The 19,107-nt window shown below is 53.7% G+C and overlaps 2 protein-coding genes across 2 annotated transcripts in view; one reads left to right on the forward strand and one right to left on the reverse strand.

Moving 5' to 3' along the window:
• The window catches only part of P2RX3 (purinergic receptor P2X 3), a 32,316-nt gene extending 20,634 nt beyond the window's left edge, over window positions 1-11,682 (forward strand). Inside the window, exons 9-12 of the mRNA XM_033860719.2 lie at window positions 5,935-6,028; window positions 6,300-6,365; window positions 6,934-7,011; window positions 7,407-11,682. Coding sequence (XP_033716610.1) covers window positions 5,935-6,028; window positions 6,300-6,365; window positions 6,934-7,011; window positions 7,407-7,520 — 352 coding nt within the window. The 3' untranslated portion in view covers window positions 7,521-11,682. The remainder of the gene's footprint in view (window positions 1-5,934; window positions 6,029-6,299; window positions 6,366-6,933; window positions 7,012-7,406) is intronic.
• A 2,074-nt stretch (window positions 11,683-13,756) lies between these two features.
• On the reverse strand, window positions 13,757-17,411 carry LOC101330057 (proteoglycan 3). Its single transcript, XM_004326173.4, has 5 exons — window positions 17,206-17,411; window positions 16,463-16,776; window positions 15,647-15,775; window positions 14,717-14,831; window positions 13,757-13,915 (listed from the first exon to the last, which is right to left on the reverse strand). Exons 1-5 carry the CDS (start codon window positions 17,264-17,266, stop codon window positions 13,857-13,859), a joined length of 678 nt encoding a protein of 225 aa, XP_004326221.1. The 5' UTR covers window positions 17,267-17,411; the 3' UTR covers window positions 13,757-13,856.
• Window positions 17,412-19,107: the final 1,696 nt, after the last annotated feature.

A 19,107-nucleotide genomic window follows, 5' to 3' on the forward strand; every position in this document is an offset into this window, starting at 1 on the left:
TTACCCCACTCCTTGCTGCGCTGGGTAGGCCCTTGGGCAAAGAGAGACAGTGAGATCTAGCTTGTAGTCAACAGTCCCAATTATTAACTACAGTCTGGTGTGGCAGGTACTGGAGTAGAGGCCTGGATCCCAGCAGAGACAGGAAAGGTAGCCTAGGGGGACTTTACAGCCCCAGTGCTACACTGGTAAGCCGGCTCTCCGGAGAAAAAGAAAACGGCGCTGATTTGTAGGGCCTGCCGATTTCCGTAGTGGAAATACTCCACCACGGTCAATTTCAAGCTAAAGCATGAAGTCCCTGAACGTGGAAGTGGGAAGAGAGACACACACTGGCTGTGGCGGCCAGGGCCAGGTGTACCCGCCACGGCCACTTCCATCTGGCTCTGTCCTCCACCCACCAGGGCTCTCTCTGAGCTTCTTCAAAACACCACATCCTTTCCCTTGACAGGGCTTGCAGATCCCTCAGCCGGGAAAGCTGCCCCCGCTCTGTCCTTCTTACCTTTCAGCTCTCCATCCTTCAAGTCTCAGCTTTCACGGCACTTCCACCAAAGCCTACCTTGACCCTGCAGCCTCCATCCAGCGTCTTGACTACCTGTGCTCTAGAATGGCGCTCTTCTCCTTCCTAGCCCTCATGTCCGAGTTTACCTATTTATGGGTTACTTCCAATTTTACGTATTTATGGGATTGCATGGTTCATTCGTATTTCTCTTCCTCGCATGAGAGCAGAGCTTGCCAAAGGATCAGCGGTGCCTAGCACCGTGCCTGGCATAGGGTAGCGTGCTCCAAAGATCTGCTGAATGTAGGAAAAAATGAGAGGCCACGGAGCTGGGCCCTAATGGACGAATAGGAGTTTGCACGGTGGAAGAGGGGAGGAGAGGGGAACAGAATGGGCAAAGGCACAGAAGTCTGTCTATGGGGTGTGTTCGGGGAGTACAGGAAGCAGATAGCGTGGTGTGTGTGCAGTGAGAGGGGTTCTGCAGATGAGGCTGGGAAGGTGGACCCAGCCAGGTTGAGGGGAGGGTGGTATTCCAGGCCAAGGTGTTGAATGGAGGTATCATTCTCACCAACTCTACTTCCCAGACGAGAAGACCAAAGCCAGAGAGGTAGAAATCGGAGGATTTGGGAGAAATCAGGGCCCAGGCATGGGGTAGCTCAGCCCTTTTATTTATTTATTTATTTGGCCACGCCGTGTGGCTTATGGGATCTTAGTTCCCCAACGAGGGATCGAACCCAGGCCCACGGCAGTGAAAGCACCGAGTCTTAACCACTGGACCACCAGGGAATTCCAAGCCCTTCCCCCCACCCCCCTTTTTTCCCCCCCTGTTGCAAGAGAGTTCATTGACAATAAGGAGAGAACAGAGGGAACACGTCAAAAGAGAGGTGAGCCAGGCCAAGGAAGGCCCCTTCCCCTTTTTAGATGAGGAGGTTGGGGTCCTTCTTCATACACTTCATGGCTCTCCTATGCTTTCTGTCCTACTCCCACCTGATGACTCTGGGTCATTTTGTAAATGCAAAAGGGGCTCCCAGCCGGGGAACTTGAAAGAAATTAGCCAGGACCTAACAGAAACCAGGCAACAACAACAACAAACAGTCTAGGATACTGGCTAAGAGTGTGGGCTCTAGAACTGGACCGCCCTGCTTTGAATCCCGTCTCCACTCACTGACTATTGGTGGTGTGACCTTAGACAAGTGGCATAACGTCTCTGATCCTGATTCTTCATCTGTAAAATGGGAATTGCAGCAGTACTGGATTTCATGGGGTGGTTGTGTGCATTAAATGAGTTAGGAGGTGTCGGGCACTTAGCACAGTGCCTCGCACACAGTAAGCACTCAAGGTATGTTGGCCATTATTGTTACTAGTGTTATTATCTCCAGGAGGCCAGAGAGTGTAATGGTTCAGACAAGTCTAGATACTATTATTTCACTTTACCTTGATCTCAGGATGAGAAGGGAAAGGGACATGACTTGAGCACGTACTATATCTGGGCACGTACTATATCTCGTCTCATCCTTCCTGTAGCTCTTCTTACTCTCATTTATCAGTCGAGGTAAAAAGCTCAGAGAGGTTGAGTGACTTGCCAGGGGTCAGAAAGCTAGTTAAAGACAGCCATAGACCCACACACAGATCTCCTGGACTTTCTTAGAAGGTTTATTCCTAGGAATGTGGTATCCTTACCCTCTCTCTGTCTAATGTTGAATGACTCCCAATTTTAACTCATTCTTTGTCCTTTAGCAAATACTTCTTCTCCCTGAGCCTCAATCTTCTCAGCAATAACATTATAAGAGTTTGTAATGGTCGGCGTAAATATTGCTAACTGCTGTAACAAACAGCCCCCCCATCTCAGTGGCTCAGCACAAAGGTTTGTGTCTTGCTCATGGCACAGTGCCCTGTGAGTCAGGGTGGGTGGGGAGCTCCGTACAGTCCTTCAGGGATCTGAGCTCCTGCCACCTGTGGATCAGTCTCCTCTAGGGCCTCAGTTCTCCCCTGGCTCTACAGCACCTGGCCACGAGGAAAGGGAGGATGAGGAAGGCACACAACTCTAACACACGTCAGCCCAGACGTAACAGACCTCACTTCCATTCACAGTCTATTGACAAGAACTAGTCACAGGGCCCAGGTTAGATGCGAGGCGGCTGGGAAATATGGTCCAGCCGGGTGCCAGGAGAGAAGATAACCCAGACCCTGGTGAATGCCAAGCCCATCTCTGCCACAGAGTTGGGCCAGATTCTGTGATCTCCACTGGCCACACTGAGTGCAGAAGTCAGGATGTCTGGGTCCTTCCCCTGTCTGCAGCGGGGGTCTCCCCCCACCCACCAAGAGCTGTCCCTCCTCCTGCCCTCCCGGGTAGAGAACCAGTCCCTGCCAAACCCCCTCCAACGGTGTGTGGGTGGTGAGATATGATCTTATCATGCTTATTGCCTCTTGGAAGGCAGGTGCTGGAGGAAAACCAAGTCTGCTTTGGGTTTTCTCCCTGTTCCCTTCACATTCCTTCCCAAGATAAATTTAGCCAGCCCTGCTTTGAACGGCAGTGCCCAGGATGCTGACTTTTTGTGCGGGTCCATGTCAGAGCATTTCCATGGCTGCAGCCGTAGGCTGGGGATGTAGCCCTCAGGACCACAGTCCCAGGCTCTGCCCGGCCCTTAGCATCTGTGACCCACCTCTCACCCTTGCCTGGTCCCCATCTCTCAGTTGCCACACGTCTCAGACAAGGGCCCTGAATTCTCCCATGATGTGAGACAGAACACAGACTGCAGAAGGGCTTTGAGATCCAGCACGAGGGCTGCCTGTGTCCTTAATGGCCACTTAGAGCTCAGACGCAGGACAGTTCTGGGTTAAGAGCACAGATTTTGGAGTTGTAAGGGTGGATCAAAATTCCAATTCAGGCAGTCGTCCCTTTTGAGACCACTGACTGTTTCCTCCCAGGACACTGACCCTTACCATCCCCATTTTACAGAACAGGAAGCTCAGGCCTGGAGAGGTTTAGCTGGGTCAGGAAGGAGTGCAGGGGGAGGGCGGCCCATCTTCTGTCTTGCCTGTGCCTGGGCAGGGCTGTAGCCGTGTGCCCAAGTAAAGCACCTGTTACCTGACTAAGGCCTTAAAAAGGCTGTAAGGGCTTCCCTGGTGGCGCAGTGGTTGAGAGTCCGCCTGCCGATGCAGGGGACGCGGGTTCGTGCCCCGGTCCGGGAAGATCCCACATGCCGCAGAGCGGCTGGGCCCGTGAGCCATGGCCGCTGAGCCTGTGAGTCCGGAGCCTGTGCTCCGCAACGGGAGAGGCCACAACAGTGAGAGGCCCGCATACCGGAGAAAAAAAAAAAAAGGACGACTGTGTGCAAAGATGCAGGCAGTTTAAAGGAAGCTAGGAGCCTGGGGAAGGACCAGAGCGGCCACCACAGGAAGGCTGCTACCAGCTAAGCCGGCAGGGCAAGGGGAGGGAGCAGTCACAGGACTGGAGAGGGTGCACCCGACAGGCTCTGGGCCTCAGGAGGGAAGTCAGCAGAGGAACTGGGAGAGGAAAAGCCCTCGCCCTTCTTCCCTCCCACCGTCTGGTTTCCTGTGGGTGCCTCCCACTGGCTGAACCCAGCTGGAACCAGAGGGCAGGAAGGAAGCAGTCTTTGCAGACCAGGCTCCCAGGCCCCGCAGAGAAGGGCAGAGACTGGGTGTGGAGGGGCGTGCAAAATGTCCAACATGGGAATCAGGAGAGCACCTGCCTCGAAGGGCTGGTCTCAGGGGTCAGCCCTTCTCGCTAACAGACCTGCAAAGGGGGCCTGAGCACCCCCATTTTATAGGCGTGGGAAGTCAAACCCTGAGGGCTAATCCCCCTAAAAGGCCCCACACCGCCAGCAAGTGGTGCAGCCAGGATTTGAACTCATTTCTGCCTGACCCCAAAGTTCCCTGGCAGCCAGAGCAGACAGCGGCCGATACTTACAGTTTCAGGAGGCTCTTCCCCACCACAGATGACCTTCCTCCCCTGCCCGTGAGCTCTCCATTATTTATCCCCTTGGGCTCAGCACTTCATTCTCCCTGCCGGACAGTTTGGAAGGCAGACATCCCTGGGAGGGGCGTCACGTCAATCACGGAACACTTCCAGGGAAGGAGTTTCTCAGACTCCCTCTTTGTGCTGGGAGAGGCCTGGGACTGGCCTGGGAATCTCTGGGGAGTGGAAACACTGAAAGGGAGGCACCGAATGAGACCGATGTCGACGCCACACAGTTGCAGAGGTTTCTGAGTTCGTTCTCGACCATCCTCTCACTTAATCCTCACCATTTTCCTGGGATGCTGGCATCAGTAGCCTGTGTTACAGCTTTGGGACAGTAGCCCAAAGAGATTGCACTTTGCTACCGTTAGAGTTTTGCCCGTGGTGGGCAGAGCCGTGTAAGGGGAAACGCACTGGCTTTAGAAGCCAAAAGCCAAATGCAATTCGAATCCTTACTGACTGTGAGGCTACAGGCGGGTCCCTTCACCCCACAGGCATCTTCCAAATGGGGGTATGAACACCCACCTCACTGTGTTTGGTGAGAATTAAATGCGATCATTCTTATCAGTCTCCAGCACGGTTCCTGGCAGCCAGCAGCCCAGGCAGAGAAGGTACAGAGGACAAATTCTTGAACTGGAGGAAATCCAGCACCAGGTCTCAGCCAGTTGGTAACCCTGGACCAGTCACTTAACCCCTGGAGCCTCATGTGAAAAACAGAGCAGTCACATCCCTATTCCACAAGTCTGTGAGATGAGGTGTCTAAAGACACTTTTTAAAACTGCTCTGTAAACTGCTCTAGAAATCAACGTATTTTTTCAGCAGTATCAACACCAGTGAGCATTTCCTGGGTGCTTACTTTGTTCCAGACACTATTCTAAACCCCTGACACACGTGGTTTCATTCAATTTTCATGGCAACTCTTTGAAGCGGGACTTCTGTATTATTCCCACTCACAAATGAGGAAATCGAGTGTCAGAGAGGTTAAGCAACTGGCCCAAGTTGCACAGCTGACAAGTGGCAGAACCAGGCTTTGAACCCAAGTAGGCTGAGAAGCCTGTGGAGAGGGGAGCCCCTGCCGGGCCCGGGGATACCCAAACAAAGGAACCCAAACAAAGGAACTGAAGAAGCTTGGAGTCCAGCTGGGCTCCAACTTTCATACACCTCAGAATCATTTAGGGACGTTATTTAAAAGACAGAGTCCTGGGCTCCACCCACAGAGATGCTGATTCCACGGGTTCAGGGTGGGGCCTGGAAATCTGCCTTATTAACAAACCCTCAAGGTGACGCCTGTGCAGGGAGGGGTTCAGCTCACCACACAGGGAGGACCACGGCAGGTGTCCCACCAAACCATCAGTAAGGGTTGCTCGGTAGGTGAGGGTCATAGGGCCCTAGAGGCCCCTGAATTTTCAGGCAAGAGAGACAGGAGCCCACAGCGGGACTCACCTTCCCCTCTGGCCTCCAGGTTTGCCAAGTACTACAAGACAGAGAACGGCAGTGAGTACCGCACGCTTCTGAAGGCTTTCGGCATCCGCTTCGACGTGCTGGTGTATGGAAATGTGAGTCCTTGGGCCAGGCAGACACGGGGGATGGGGGAGGAAACCTGGACCCATCCTGGGCCCTAAAGAGGCTCCTCTGGGGGCAGGGTCCTGCCACTGACCAGCTCTGAGACCCTCGTTGGTCACATGTCCACAGCAGGTGAGGCCTGCGGATGTACCAAGAGCCCTGCAGGCTCCAGGGTCTTCCCGGCTGGGGGGCCAAGCTCCACGTCAGGCCTCGCCCTGGCCCTGTTGGAGCTGTGCCCACTCACCTGGGTCTTTGCGCACACAGGCTGGCAAGTTTGACATCATTCCCACGATCATCAGCTCCGTGGCAGCCTTCACCTCTGTGGGAGTGGTGAGTGCAGCCCCTCTGGGTTCAGTCCGGAGGCCACTCAGGGTGCGGCCCAGGCTGGCAGGGTTTGGGCAAGCGGTGACCCTCTCCTTCCCAGACCGTGAGCCCAACCTCTTGCCCTCACCTCCCTGCTGGGCCAGCCCTTGCGTGAACATCTCCAGTCCTGGAGAGCTCACTCACTCCACGGCAGCCCCCCACCTGCTACAGAGTCCCCGTTCGCCACTGTGTAGGGGGGCGAGGAGACTCCAGGGTTCCCAGACCTGAGAGCCCGGTCGAGGAACAGAGCCCAGCTGGCAAGGTGGGGACAGAGCCCCTTCCCCAGGGACTTGGACCCCCGCGGTCCCTCTGCTTCTCCCACCAAGTCCTCCCTCTGCAGTCTGGTCTGGGCTCACCCCAGGAGCTGGGGAGGTGGGTTCTGGAGATATTCTGCAAGGCCCCTCGATGTTTTCCTAAGAGGAACCATCAGTCAGGTGTCTCTGGAGGACTCACCCCGACCCCAAGGGCAGTCCCGCCTGCCGCCCGTGCTTCCCGCCGCGCTGCCCCGCTGAGCCGCCCTGCTCTCCACCTCCAGGGGACTGTCCTCTGCGACATCATCCTGCTAAACTTCCTCAAGGGGGCCGACCATTACAAAGCCAAGAAGTTTGAGGAGGTGAGTCGGGGAGGGTGGGGTGCGCCCACGAGAGGCAGAGGAACGGGGCAGGGAGGGGAGCCGGAGCCCAGACTCTCAGGGGCCCACCTCCTGGGGGCCTCAGTGCGTACTGGGGATCCCGACAAGAGGGGCTCCGGCCAAGAGTGGGCTCTGTGGTCATCGTCTGCATCCACTCACTGTCCCCTCTCTGCTTCGGGGAGGGACAAATCCTGCTACTGGTTGGCTCAGGTCTGTTTGCCCTTGAGGTGCATGGGAAGAGTCTTGGGGTCACAGACTCGCTCTAGCTCCCCTATGACCGGGCTGCGAGCCCCAAAGGCTGAGTCTGTCCCACGGGGGCCCATAGGAGGACCCTGCCCACAGTCAGAGCACGATCATGCCAGCCCTTCTGCCCGCAGGTGAATGAGACCACGCTGAAGGTCATGGCCTTGGCCAACCCCGTGTACCCCAGCGACCAGACCACAGAGGAGAAGCAGTCCACGGACTCAGGCGCCTACTCCATTGGCCACTAGGGCCTCTTCTGTGGGCCCCACTCTCCCCCTTGGGCTCCAGGCCTCCCAACAGAGGGTCCCACCTGGGCAACGGGGATGGGAGAGGGGAGAGGCTCTCATTTTTGCTGCTCACCCCTTGAGGCCACAGCCGGGACCAGGTGTCTGGCCCTCCCACTGCTCTAAGACACGTCCTGTTCCCACTAAGACCTCAGTCTCACCTTCACCCCTCGCCTCACCCCTCTGTGCTTCCCAGAACCCCCAGGGCAGTGGTATGAGTCATCCCCTTCTGAAGAGTAGAGCTAATAATAGGAATAACTAGTGGCCACAAGGGCCTCCCAAACGCCAGACACTTTCACACACATTATCTCATTTAATCCTTAGAATAATCCTACGAGGTAGATATTAGCTTCCCTATTTTGAAGACACACTGAGGCTCAGAGAGACTGAGTCGTTTGCCCCAGGCCACCCAGCCAGGAAGCGAGAGAGCTGGGATTTGGACCCACGTCTGCCTAACTCCACCGCCCACACCCCACAAGAAAAGAATGAACCCCCGGGGAGCGTCTGCCCTGCTGCTTCAGTCTCCTCCACCTTGACCGTGATTAGTTTCAGCTTAGTCAAGAGTAAGCCCCATGCTGTCCCCAGGAACGCAGGCAGGCCCCGTTTTAGGGGAGACCAGTAGGACTGGGGTGCGGGGTCTCTCTCTGACTTGGGTGGGTCCCAAATTCAGAAGGGAATAGGAGGCGTAACTGTCAGTGAATTCTTCCTTCCCTCTCCCCAGGCGAGAGAAGAGCCCATTCTCATTTCTCTGGGACCCCCACGTGCTCATACATATTCCACGCCCCTCACTCCGGGAGCCCCATTAGGCTCCCCCAGGGCGGGACGGGATTCCCCAACCTGGTGCCCTGTTCCAGGAGATAAGCAAGTCTCTTCCAACACGTTGACGGAAAGGTCCGGTGAGACCCAACGCCCGGCGAGCAGCCGGTCAGCAGGCCAGTCCCCGCGGGGCCCTAATGAGGTGGTCGGTCCTCTAATGGCAGAAACCAAAGGGGCTTTAGGAACCATCTTGTCTGATTCTCTTGTCTACAGATGAGCAAACTGAGGCCAGAGAGGGAAAATGACTCGTCCAGTGTCACACAGTTAGTGGCCCAAAGAGAACCAGGTGTCCCGCCACTCAGGGAAGGAGGAAGGAACAGGCAGCTGGGAAGGCTGCTGAGAGCACGCCAAGCCCACCCCGTCTTCCTTTGCCCCGACACCCCCTCCCCTTCTGGGCTCTTCCACAGTGGAGGCCCAGAAATCTCACCAGGGCAGAGATCAGGAGCAGATCCAGGTTTTATGAAGCCTGAAGCATATGCAACGTGGGTCATCTTTTAGGATTAGAAGAGGCTCAGGCAGGTGAGTGGCCCTGGAGTGTACGTTTCACTAGCTTCATGGTAAATGCCTTGAAAAGGTTGGCTCGCAGGCCTTAGCAGAGACGAGCTTAACTGTACATGGAGGGCTGGCCCCTCTACAGAAGGCGCGGGGCAGCTTGGGGGGTAGTTCAGGAAGGCCCAACCCCTCTGATCCCCCACCCCAGGGAGGGAAGCGGTGAGATGACGCCACATGAGGCCCATCACCCCTTTCTCCACTCTGCCTTCACCCCCAGCCCCATCCTCAAGAGGATGGGGTACCACCTCCCCATGGGTGGCCTAGGGAATCAGGCAGCATCCAGACATCTGACCAGCAGAGACATCAGTGAAGGCAGTGCTGAGCTCTCCCACCAGGAGCCCCAGTGAATCCAGCTCTCGGGAGGATGGGCTGAGGCTGGGGTCACAGGGATGCTCTCTGAGGAGGAGACAGAGGCAGCTCTGTCCCGCAGGGACCCTTCCTCCAGACTGGGGTGGTCCTCCTATGGGCGCATCAGCCCATCCTGAGACTGCCAGCCCATCCCCAGCCTGAGCTCCTGGACGTGTGAGCCCGATGTTGTCTTCCCCGCGGCTGAACTAGGTCACGGCTCCCTGTGCAAGACTTAGGGCTGATCTCAGTAGAAATACCAGTAACTAACTCACCTCCGCTGCGTCACGTGTACTCAGCACGATCACCAACATAATCACGTGACCCCTCACGCCAACCCCGGTAAGCTTGCCATGGTTTGTCGTTAATCCTAGAAATAGAAGAAGAAATTTGCGATGCGCGGACATTTGACCTGAAACCCACGCTCATTCCTAACAGCTCAGCATCAAAGCTAACGTTTAGCGATGAGTTAAATGTGTGACAGGCATTGTTTCATTCAACCCTCATTTTAGAGAAGAAACTGAGGCTGAGTAAGGTTTTAAAACTGAAGTGGTAGAGCTGGGACTTGAACCCAGACCGTTATGACTCCAGAGTCTGGGATCTTGACTGCTGGGCCGTATCTGCCTGGGAAAAACTCAGAAATCTGTTGGCACCCTCTTTTCTACGTGTGTTAGGCCAAAGCAGAGTTTGGTGCAGTAACAAGTTAATTGTGAAATCTCAGGATTTAATACAACAACGTAGGTCAGTCAGCCCCTTCCACCTGGCAGCTGTGCCATCTGAGATACATGGACCCCCAGGTCACTGTGGCAAGGACAGTGAGAACTGGAGGATCATGGATGATCACAGGGGATCCTATAAAGGCCAGGGCTGGCCTTCATATCACGTCCAACCACATCGCACTGGCCAGACTCGGTATCATGCTGCAGAGCCCAGGTTTACTGCAAGGAATACTGGGGAATATAGTCTTCCTAGGTCCCCAGGAAGAGAAAACTGTGAGCACAGCACTCTCTGCTTCATTATCTCCTTTTTAATAGCTTTTCTTCTCCGCAACCCCCCGCCCATGCACACTAACAGTTACACACATTTTTCCCTTCTGTGTTCCTCCTCACAAAACCTTGTTCTCGGCAAGTTACCAATCAATCTTCCAGAGGTGTTAATAGACAACACACTCAGGAGTTTCTTGTCCTAAGAATATTTGCTTTTTAATCAAGGGCTTCAAGTCTGAAAGGCCTTAAACAGCCAAAGGAAAGAATATATAATGGTTGAAGCTGAGGCCCACTAACAGACAGCACTGGATATTTGAAGGACATCTTTTCTACCCTGGCCTGCCTCAAGCAAGCTTCAGTCTGGAAGGGTCTGAGCACCACCCTACCCCACCCCTTTCTCCTCCCTCCCTCTACCTCTGGCCTTGGCTGGCAGTATATTTGGTTACTGGGATTAGCTAGAGCCCATTCCCCACCAAGGAGATAAGTGGAGGCTGATAAGAGGGGGCTTGCCATTCAGCAATTCCCAGAAATACCAGTCCCAGAGCTACCTGTGCAGAGCTCATCCTTCCCACCCCCCACTGCTTCTGCTTCTTTGAGAAGCACAGCATCAAGATTAGCTTGTTGCAGTACACAGTGCGGGGACGTGGGTAGGGGCCTGACCTCAAGGCAGCTCCCCTTCCATGCCCTTGGGGAGGCTGACATGCTGTGATTAGGAGCTCCCTGACCCAATCTCTACGCAAGGCAGATGGATAGAGTCTACTGAGGACAGGCCTCACCTAGAGGCAGTTCCCGGGGCCCAGCACTGGTGAGGTTCATAGCAATATCAAGGCCCCTTCTCCCGTTGCCAGAGCCCTGCTCATGTTCGAGGGGCTCAACCCTGCTGCTTCACCACCAGCCACTTCCCCTGGGGTTCTCCGATCCTGTCCTGCTCCATCAACTCCAGCATCTTTAGAAACAAAGCACATCTGGCAAAACTGGATTTTCTGTTCCAAAAACTCCACATCTGGTGGGAATGTAAATTGCTACAACCACTATGGAGAACAGTATGGAGGTTCCTTAAAAAACTAAAAACAGAACTACCATATGACCCAGCAATCCCACTACTGGGCATATACCCTGAGAAAACCATAGTTCAAAAAGACTCATGTACCACAGTGTTCATTGCGGCTCTATACGATAGCCAGGACGTGGAAGCAAGCTAAGTGTCCATCGACACATGAATGGATGAAGAAGACGTGGCACATATATACCATGGGATATTACTCAGCCATGAAAAGAAATGAAATTGAGTCATTTGTAGTGAGGTGGATGGACCTAGAGTCTGTCCTACAGAGTGAAGTAAGTCAGAAAGAGAAAAACAAATACCGTATGCTAGCACATATATATGGAATCAAAAAAAAAAAAAGATGTAGACATAGAGAATGGACTTGATGACATGGGGTGGGAGGGGGAAGCTGGGGCTAAGTGAGAGTAGTAGCGACATATATACACTACCGAATGTAAAATAGTTAGCTAGTGGGAAGCAGCCGCATAGCACAGGGAGATCAGCTCGGTGCTTTGTGTCCACCTAGAGGGGTGGGATAGGGAGGGTGGGAGGGAGGCTCATGAGGAAGGGGATATGGGGACATATGTATGCATATGACTGAGTCACTTTGGTGTACAACAGAAACTAACGCAGTATTGTGAAGCAAGTAAACTCCAATAAAGGTCTATTAAAAAAAAACAACTCCGCATTTCATCAGATAGCTGTACAGATACACACACACATACATGCACAAAGGTAGACCTGTACACAGGTATGCTCAGACACACTGACATGTACACATACTCCCAAAGATACTGGCCAAAGACACAGCGGTACACACATATGTATGCATATACAGATTCAGGAGTATAAGGTACAAAGCTACACAGATACACACACTCAAAGATGGACACGGACATACAGGCATATCCATAAATAGAGATTATAAGACGTGCGCACAACACATAAATACACGCTGACTCACACACAGATTTATGCATATTTACAAATATAGATTCACATACACACAGGTATCCAAAGACTGACTCTTGTACACACCAAGATCCATATACACACGGGTATGTGTGCGCCCCCAGAAATACTTGTACATTCTCCCTGTGCCCCATGTAGAACTACACCCCCAAGAAGTCTCTCTTTCTATCCCTCTCTCTCTCTCACAACCCGGGGCTCTCTGTCCTCTGAATACCCAGTTTCCAGTCTGAGTTTCTCGCTTCATCAAGCCCAGATCCTTCCTGGAGCCCAGCCTGGAACAAAGTTAAGAGCAGCAACGGTGTTCTCTCTCAATGTCCCCAGGGTCTGAGAAAATGGGAGAAGCAGAGGAGACCTGGGACTGTAGAACCAGCATTGGAGCCACACAGCTACAGATGCCCTGACTTTGGCCCCAAGGCCCTGGGATGAGGGGCTTCCCTGTTGGCGCAGTGGTTAAGAACCTGCCGGCCAATGCAGGGCACACGGGTTCGAGCTCTGGCCTGGGAAGATCCCACATGCCGCAGGGCAACTAAGCCCGTGCGCCACAACTACTGAGCCTGCGTTCTAGAGCTCGTGTGCCACAACTACTGAAGCCCACGCGCCTAGAGCCTGAGAAGCCCGCGCACCGCAATGAAGAGTAGCCCCTGCTCGCTGCAACCAGAGAACGGCCTCGCGCAGCAACGAAGACCCAACTCAGCCAAAAATAAAAGTTAAAAAAAAATATTTTTTTTTTTTAAAAAGGCCCTGGGATGAGAGGCAGCTCCCTCCTGAGAATGCGGCCCCTCTAGGGAGGGGGGATAGGCTGGGGACCGGGGAGGTGATGAAGGATTCGGGGCCCAGTGAGGAGGACAGCCACCCTCCTGGGAATGGGGTGGGGAACTATCTCAGAAGAAGTTGGGGCCTCTGAACTCACACACAGGTGGCTGGGAGAGTGGAAAATAGGGGCCATTATCATAAGTGAAAAAGACACAGGTCTCGAGAAGCCGGCTGCCCCGAGAGACCACTTTCTCTTCCCCCCTACGTGGTTACCCCAGGTGGGACCTCAATGGTCCATCCAATTCTTGAATCGGCCACAGAGCCTCCATTTTGGAAAGCCGCCACTCCCACCCCGCCCCGCACACCTTACAGAATCCAAACAGAGCAACAGGGTCAGTTCCCCACCCCCTCACCAAAGGAGTTCTTCCTCCCTGGACCTGGGGCAGGTGGGGCGCGCGGGGTGGGGTGGGGGGAATCCTCAGAGCCGGAACGAAAAGGACCGCCGCCCGGTACGCGCTCCGCCCCCAGGTGGCGCTGCAGACACACCCCGGGGCCCCGCACCCCCCCACACCCCCGCCCCGATCCGGCGCCCTACTCCAACATCTTTTACTTTCCTCAAAGTCCCACCCCACTCCCCACGAAACCGGAGTGAATGCTTCCAGGATTTTCCAACCCAGAGTCCAACTCCTCTGAAGTGCTCAATGAAGAAACAAGAGTCAGGAGATGCTGTTGGAAGTCTGACTTTATGATCCGGAGAGGCTGGGGACAAGTGCCAAGGGTAGGACAGAGGCCACCAGGAGGGCGTGAAGGGAGGATCTCCGTGCCTCTGGCTTAGAAGGCGCAGACGAAGGGCAGACGTCTTTTGCATGGAGCTCGTCGCCACCGACCCCCTAGCGGTAGAGAGCACAGTGATGTCAGCTGCCTACCTGAGTGTGGCCTGTGCTCCCTCGTCCCCTCCTCAGGCACCTCATATGTCATCTTTCCCTGCCGTAGTCATGATCCGATGGCCACAGGTTTCCCACACATCCGGACTAGCCATTGATCTCTTCCCTTGCAGAGGCAATGTGCTAAGTGCTTTACATGGGCTATCGTTTAATTCTCACAATGACTCTCCAAGAGGTCGGTGCTATCATCACTCCCGTTTCACAGATGAGGAAACTGAGGCTTAGTGGGAGTGATAACTTGCCCGTGTCTCAGCTGGCAAGTGGCAAAGCTGGGGTGTGGATCTCAGCCATCTTACTCTAACCCGTATGGTCCAGCCACTGTAATAAGTTCCCTCACATCTGGCAGCCGTGCTGTTCAAAGCAGGCAAAGTCAGCCATCCTTAATTCCCGCATCTTCACCTCATCCGTCATCCACATTTTACATTCACATCTGTTCCTCCCATCTGTCCCATATTCACTCCTTGTCGCCATCATATCAGAGGAAGGAAAGGAGTCCCCAGGCCCTGAGCCTAGCTTTGCCTGGGAGGATGGGGAGTCCCCATCTAGCCCCTGTACCGGGAGCCTCATCACCTGGTTTTGCTCTGAGGCATCCCTACCTATCAGCCCTCCTCACAGACAGGGACATTGGTTCTCCAGTTGGAGGGAGGGTGTGGGTTTGAGGAGGTGTGTTCAGGCAGCTCAAAGGGACATGTGTGTGAGTCCACCTTGCCACCCCTTCCCCTTGTCCTGGTGCCCGGGCCCCCTCACCTTTGGTGCACAGGGCCACACAACGGCCACACCCATTCCGAGGTTGCTTTGAGGCCCAGTAACTAAAGTTCCAGCAACTGCCATTAGTCCAGCGAAATTTGTTGCCCCGCGTGAACTAGAGAAGAGAGAGGCTGGGTCAGAGGGCGGAGGTCCAGAGAGACAGACAGATTCTGGGTCTCCGGAAAGCCCACTGAGTATCCCTTCCTGAACACTGTATATATAATCTCCTCTCACTGCCCACCTGGCTAGGATACCGTTGAGACCCATCCCTGAGGGTTCGCAGGCAATGACAATGGAAGAGCAAGCATCACTTCCGGCTATCACACTTCTCAAACTTCACTGTGCACACAGATCTCCTAGGGATCTAGTGAAAAATGCAGATTCTGATTCAGGAGTTCTGGGACGGGGCCCAAGATCGTGCATGTCTAATGAGCTACCGGGTGATGTTGATGCTGCTGGTCCGTGAACCACACTTGAGTAGCAAATATAATGGCCCTTATTTGTTCACAATCCCAAGGCCACTCTGAGAGAAGGACCCCACTTTAGAGATGGGGAAACTGAAATTTGGAGGTAGTCATTCAGCTCGTAAGGGACCAAACTAGATATAGAATCTATCTCCTGATGCCAGGAGTGTGCTGGTAAACGTTTAACAACCAGCTTTGGGGGAAGGTGAGAGGCTAGAGGGAAGAAAGAAACCTGATTTGTAATAATTGTCAATTTCCTTGGTGTAAATACATCCACCATGGCAGCTTTCAAGCTACAAGCATGAAGCCACTGAACATGGAGTTAGGAAGAGAGGCACCCAATCATCAGTTCTCCTAAGCCGGTATGAGCCACCTTCAGCTGCTGGATGAGTCTTAATGCCAGCAGGTGGTCCCTTGAGGCAATCAGAAAGACCTTCGTGTACCTGGGAGTTGGCCCCTCGCTTACCCAGGACTTGTAGCCTCCAATCCAGACCTGTCCTTGGTTAATGCTACTGACCCCGCACTGGATGCGATAGTTGAAACTGTAGCTGTGGATGGAGACGAGGTTGCCTCGGTAGCACCTCCTGCATGTATTCTGCAGAGAGAAGAGGTGGGGTAGAAAATCCACTGTTCTCTCTCAAGTCCCTGAGTCTCCAGGAGAGACCCCCTCATCCCTTTCCAAGTCAGAAATCAGGGATCTATTGCCCCCCTGAATCCCGTCTCTTGTTCCTTTATCTGGTGTCAGGAACTTCTTGCAGAAAAGAATAATAATACTCAGAATAACTACAGCCACCATTCCCTGAGCGTTTACAATGACCCAGGGACTATTCTAAATACTTTCCATGTATTATTTAAATCCTCACCACAACTCTAAGAGGTGGTACCATACACCTCCATTTTACAAATGAAGATACAGGAGCCCTGAGAGGTGAAGCGACTTGCCCAAATAAAATGGCTGGCGACAAGCAAAGCCAGTATTTAGCACAGGCATATCTTATACCAAAGCTTTTTATCTAAGCTAGTGGTTCTCAAAGTGCGGTCTCCCGACCGACAATATAACCACCTGTGAATTTGTTATAAATGCAAACTCTTAAGCCCCAGACTTGCTAAATCAGAAATTGAGGAGATGGGGCCCAGAAATCTGTGTTTTAACGAGACTTCTAGGAGACTCTGATGCATACTCGGCCTGGAGAGCCATTAGTCCAAATGATAGGGAACAGAAGTTTGGCTCCACTCTTGTCTCCTCCACCTGGTCCCCCATAGTAGCCTCCCTGCCATTTACCTGAGCATCCCAAAACTTGCTCGGGGTCCGCACCACCAGGAAGCGGCAGGTCTTGCACCCAGGGCTGCCTGGAAGCTGAACTGTGTCCTCTTCCTTAGGGCACTGCAAATCCTTGTCCAGGGCAGCTGGGTCTGACTCCATGGCCCCCTCATCCTCAAACGCATCTTGATAGCTGGAAGCCACAGCGTCCTCTCCCTCTGATTCAAGCGCTCCATAATTCAGGGCCAGCTCTCCCTCCTGTTCCCCCGAACCTTCCAGATCCTGGCCCAGGTCAGCCTGTGTCTCTCTGCTGCCCAGATGGGAGGCATCATTCTCTGGAAAGAAGAGGTAACCTGCCATCAGGCCGGGCTCTCTGTTCTTCCAGGACCACGGACAGCTCTGATGGCCCCACTCAGCCTTCCTAGGGACGCCATCTGGAACCAAGACTGGAAGGACCCCTTGGGGGTTGGGCAAGCCAGAATTCTTGCATCACACACCCAAAGGCATGAGAACCTGGCTGACACCGCATGTGGGGTATTTTGGGAGTGGGAGGCAGCACCTGTGAGAGGCCCTCATCTTCACAGGTGGGTGTTTTTCCTTCAGGAAAGTTCAGGTCACAGTTCTGAGTCCAGGAGAAATCTAACTAGAGGTGGGCTGGGTCAACTGAAGAGGAGAGGCTGTGGCCCTGGCCCACAAGAGCAAAAACGGATGCAGGAAAGAAGAGAAAAGAGAAAAATGGATGAGGAGGGAGGAGGAGGACTTACCCAGATAAAGAGCAGAAACTGTCCCCAGCAGGAGAAGGGGCAGAAGCAGGGAGCATTTCATATCCCTTCAGTCTTGTGACAGGCACACAACTTCACCTTCCCTCCTTGGGGACTTCTCACGTGTCTGCACGGCCCCTGGCACACAGTGGAGATGCAGTGTTTGCTTAACTGGTGGATTAAAGGGCAAACAAGAGCGCTTCCTTCTCCCCGACTGAACAGACCCTGAGCTGGAGAATCAAGAAAAGAACAGGGAGTTGTCAGCTCAAGTACAAAAGACGCTTTTTCCTGAGAGCTCCATCACTGTTCCCTGGGGCAGCACTCAGCTCAGACGCTAGCCGCCATGGGAACAGGTCTGCTCACACTGAGGGCCAATTTCACTCACACTGGGGGTGAAAGGGGAAGGATAGTGGCCATTATGGTCCTAAGGAGAGGCCTCCAGGGTGTCTGCCGTATAGGGTCCTGCTTCCCCCAGCCCTGGACCTCTCCTTCCCGGGCAGCCGAGCGGGCACTTACGTCCCCAGAGTCTGGAGCCCCCACTCTCAGTGCCTCTGGCTGCTGGGTGCCAGAGGCCACCCTTATACTGGGCTTTTGGGGAAGTGGGAAGAAGCCAGGACGATTGCCCCAGGCTTGGGCTGGGGGGCGGGAGAGTGGAGCTGATAAGAGGTTTGCTCAGTCCTCCCACCCTTGGGCCCTGCTCTCTGCTGGGACTTTAGGGACCTGCCTCTTGCCATAGGCAGGTGCCCAAACACCCTAGTATGCTCGAGAAAGCCCCAGATGACCACTGTCCAGGCATGGTTATCAGCACCCCTAAAGGGTCCCAGTCTGAACAATACTCTTTAGCCATAGGAGCAGCCTTCCTCTGGTCAATATTCCAGCAAATGAAGTGGAGAATCCCAGGGAGAGGGAGACCACAGGAGAGGAGGTAGGAGATGAAGGGGAGCCTCAGCCCTTCTGAGCTCTTCTCTAGACCAAGTATTTTCTGTGCATTGCACCCTTGAAACCTCACCTTCCTAACCTCAGTCCCATGAGAACGTATGATTAGCCCTACGGCACAGATGTGAAAAATGAGATTCAGAGAGGGCAAGTGACTTGCCAAGGTTATGCAGGAAGTGGGGGAACGGAGATTTCTAAGTCTTTGGGGCTCCCAACATGCTCTACCCACCCCATCTCTCTCTCTCTCTCTCTCTCTCTCTCTCACACCCTCCCTCCTTCACTCTCTCCCTCTCTCTCACTCTCCTTCTCCCTCTCCATCTCTTTCTTATCTTTAATATGTGAAAAACTTATGCTCCTTCCTTTATGCTGTGGCTCTAGATCAGCCCTTGCACTATTACTCTTTGGAGTCAAATCATTCTTTGTTGAAGGTTGGGGGAGGGGTAGTCCTGTGTCTTGTAGAAAGTTTAGCAGCATCTCTGGGTCTCTACCCACTAGATGTCAACCGTGCCTCCCCAGATCGTGTCACTCAGAAATGCCTCCACACATTTTCAAATGTCCTCTGGAAAGAAAAAGTACCCCTGTTGAGGATCACTGATCTAGAACATGCTATCTTGTCCAAGCTTGAGGCATATCTTTCTGGCGGGGAGGCAGCAGCTGGAATGGAAACCTTCATGCAGAGTTGTTCAGATGCTCTGTGGGCCAGCCTCCCCGCACCGCCCCGACTCCCCATCTCCCACCAGCCCTCTGTCACGACCAAGGTCAGGACTAAAGGGAAGGCGCTTGCCTCAGTTGCAAAATTTAAGGGGACAGTAAAGAACTCAGTGGTCAAGATAAATAAATATTTGATGCCATCTTTCTTAAAAATCAGAGTCTATGTAAAGCTACCATGATGAACAAAACGTCAAAATATGAATCAATCAGGTTCCAGCCACATTCACTGCAACCCAAGGACAGGCCAGCAAGTGCTGA

This window comes from Tursiops truncatus, chromosome 8 (genome assembly GCF_011762595.2).
Source record: "Tursiops truncatus isolate mTurTru1 chromosome 8, mTurTru1.mat.Y, whole genome shotgun sequence".
In the NCBI taxonomy this organism is placed as follows: Eukaryota; Metazoa; Chordata; class Mammalia; order Artiodactyla; family Delphinidae; genus Tursiops; species Tursiops truncatus.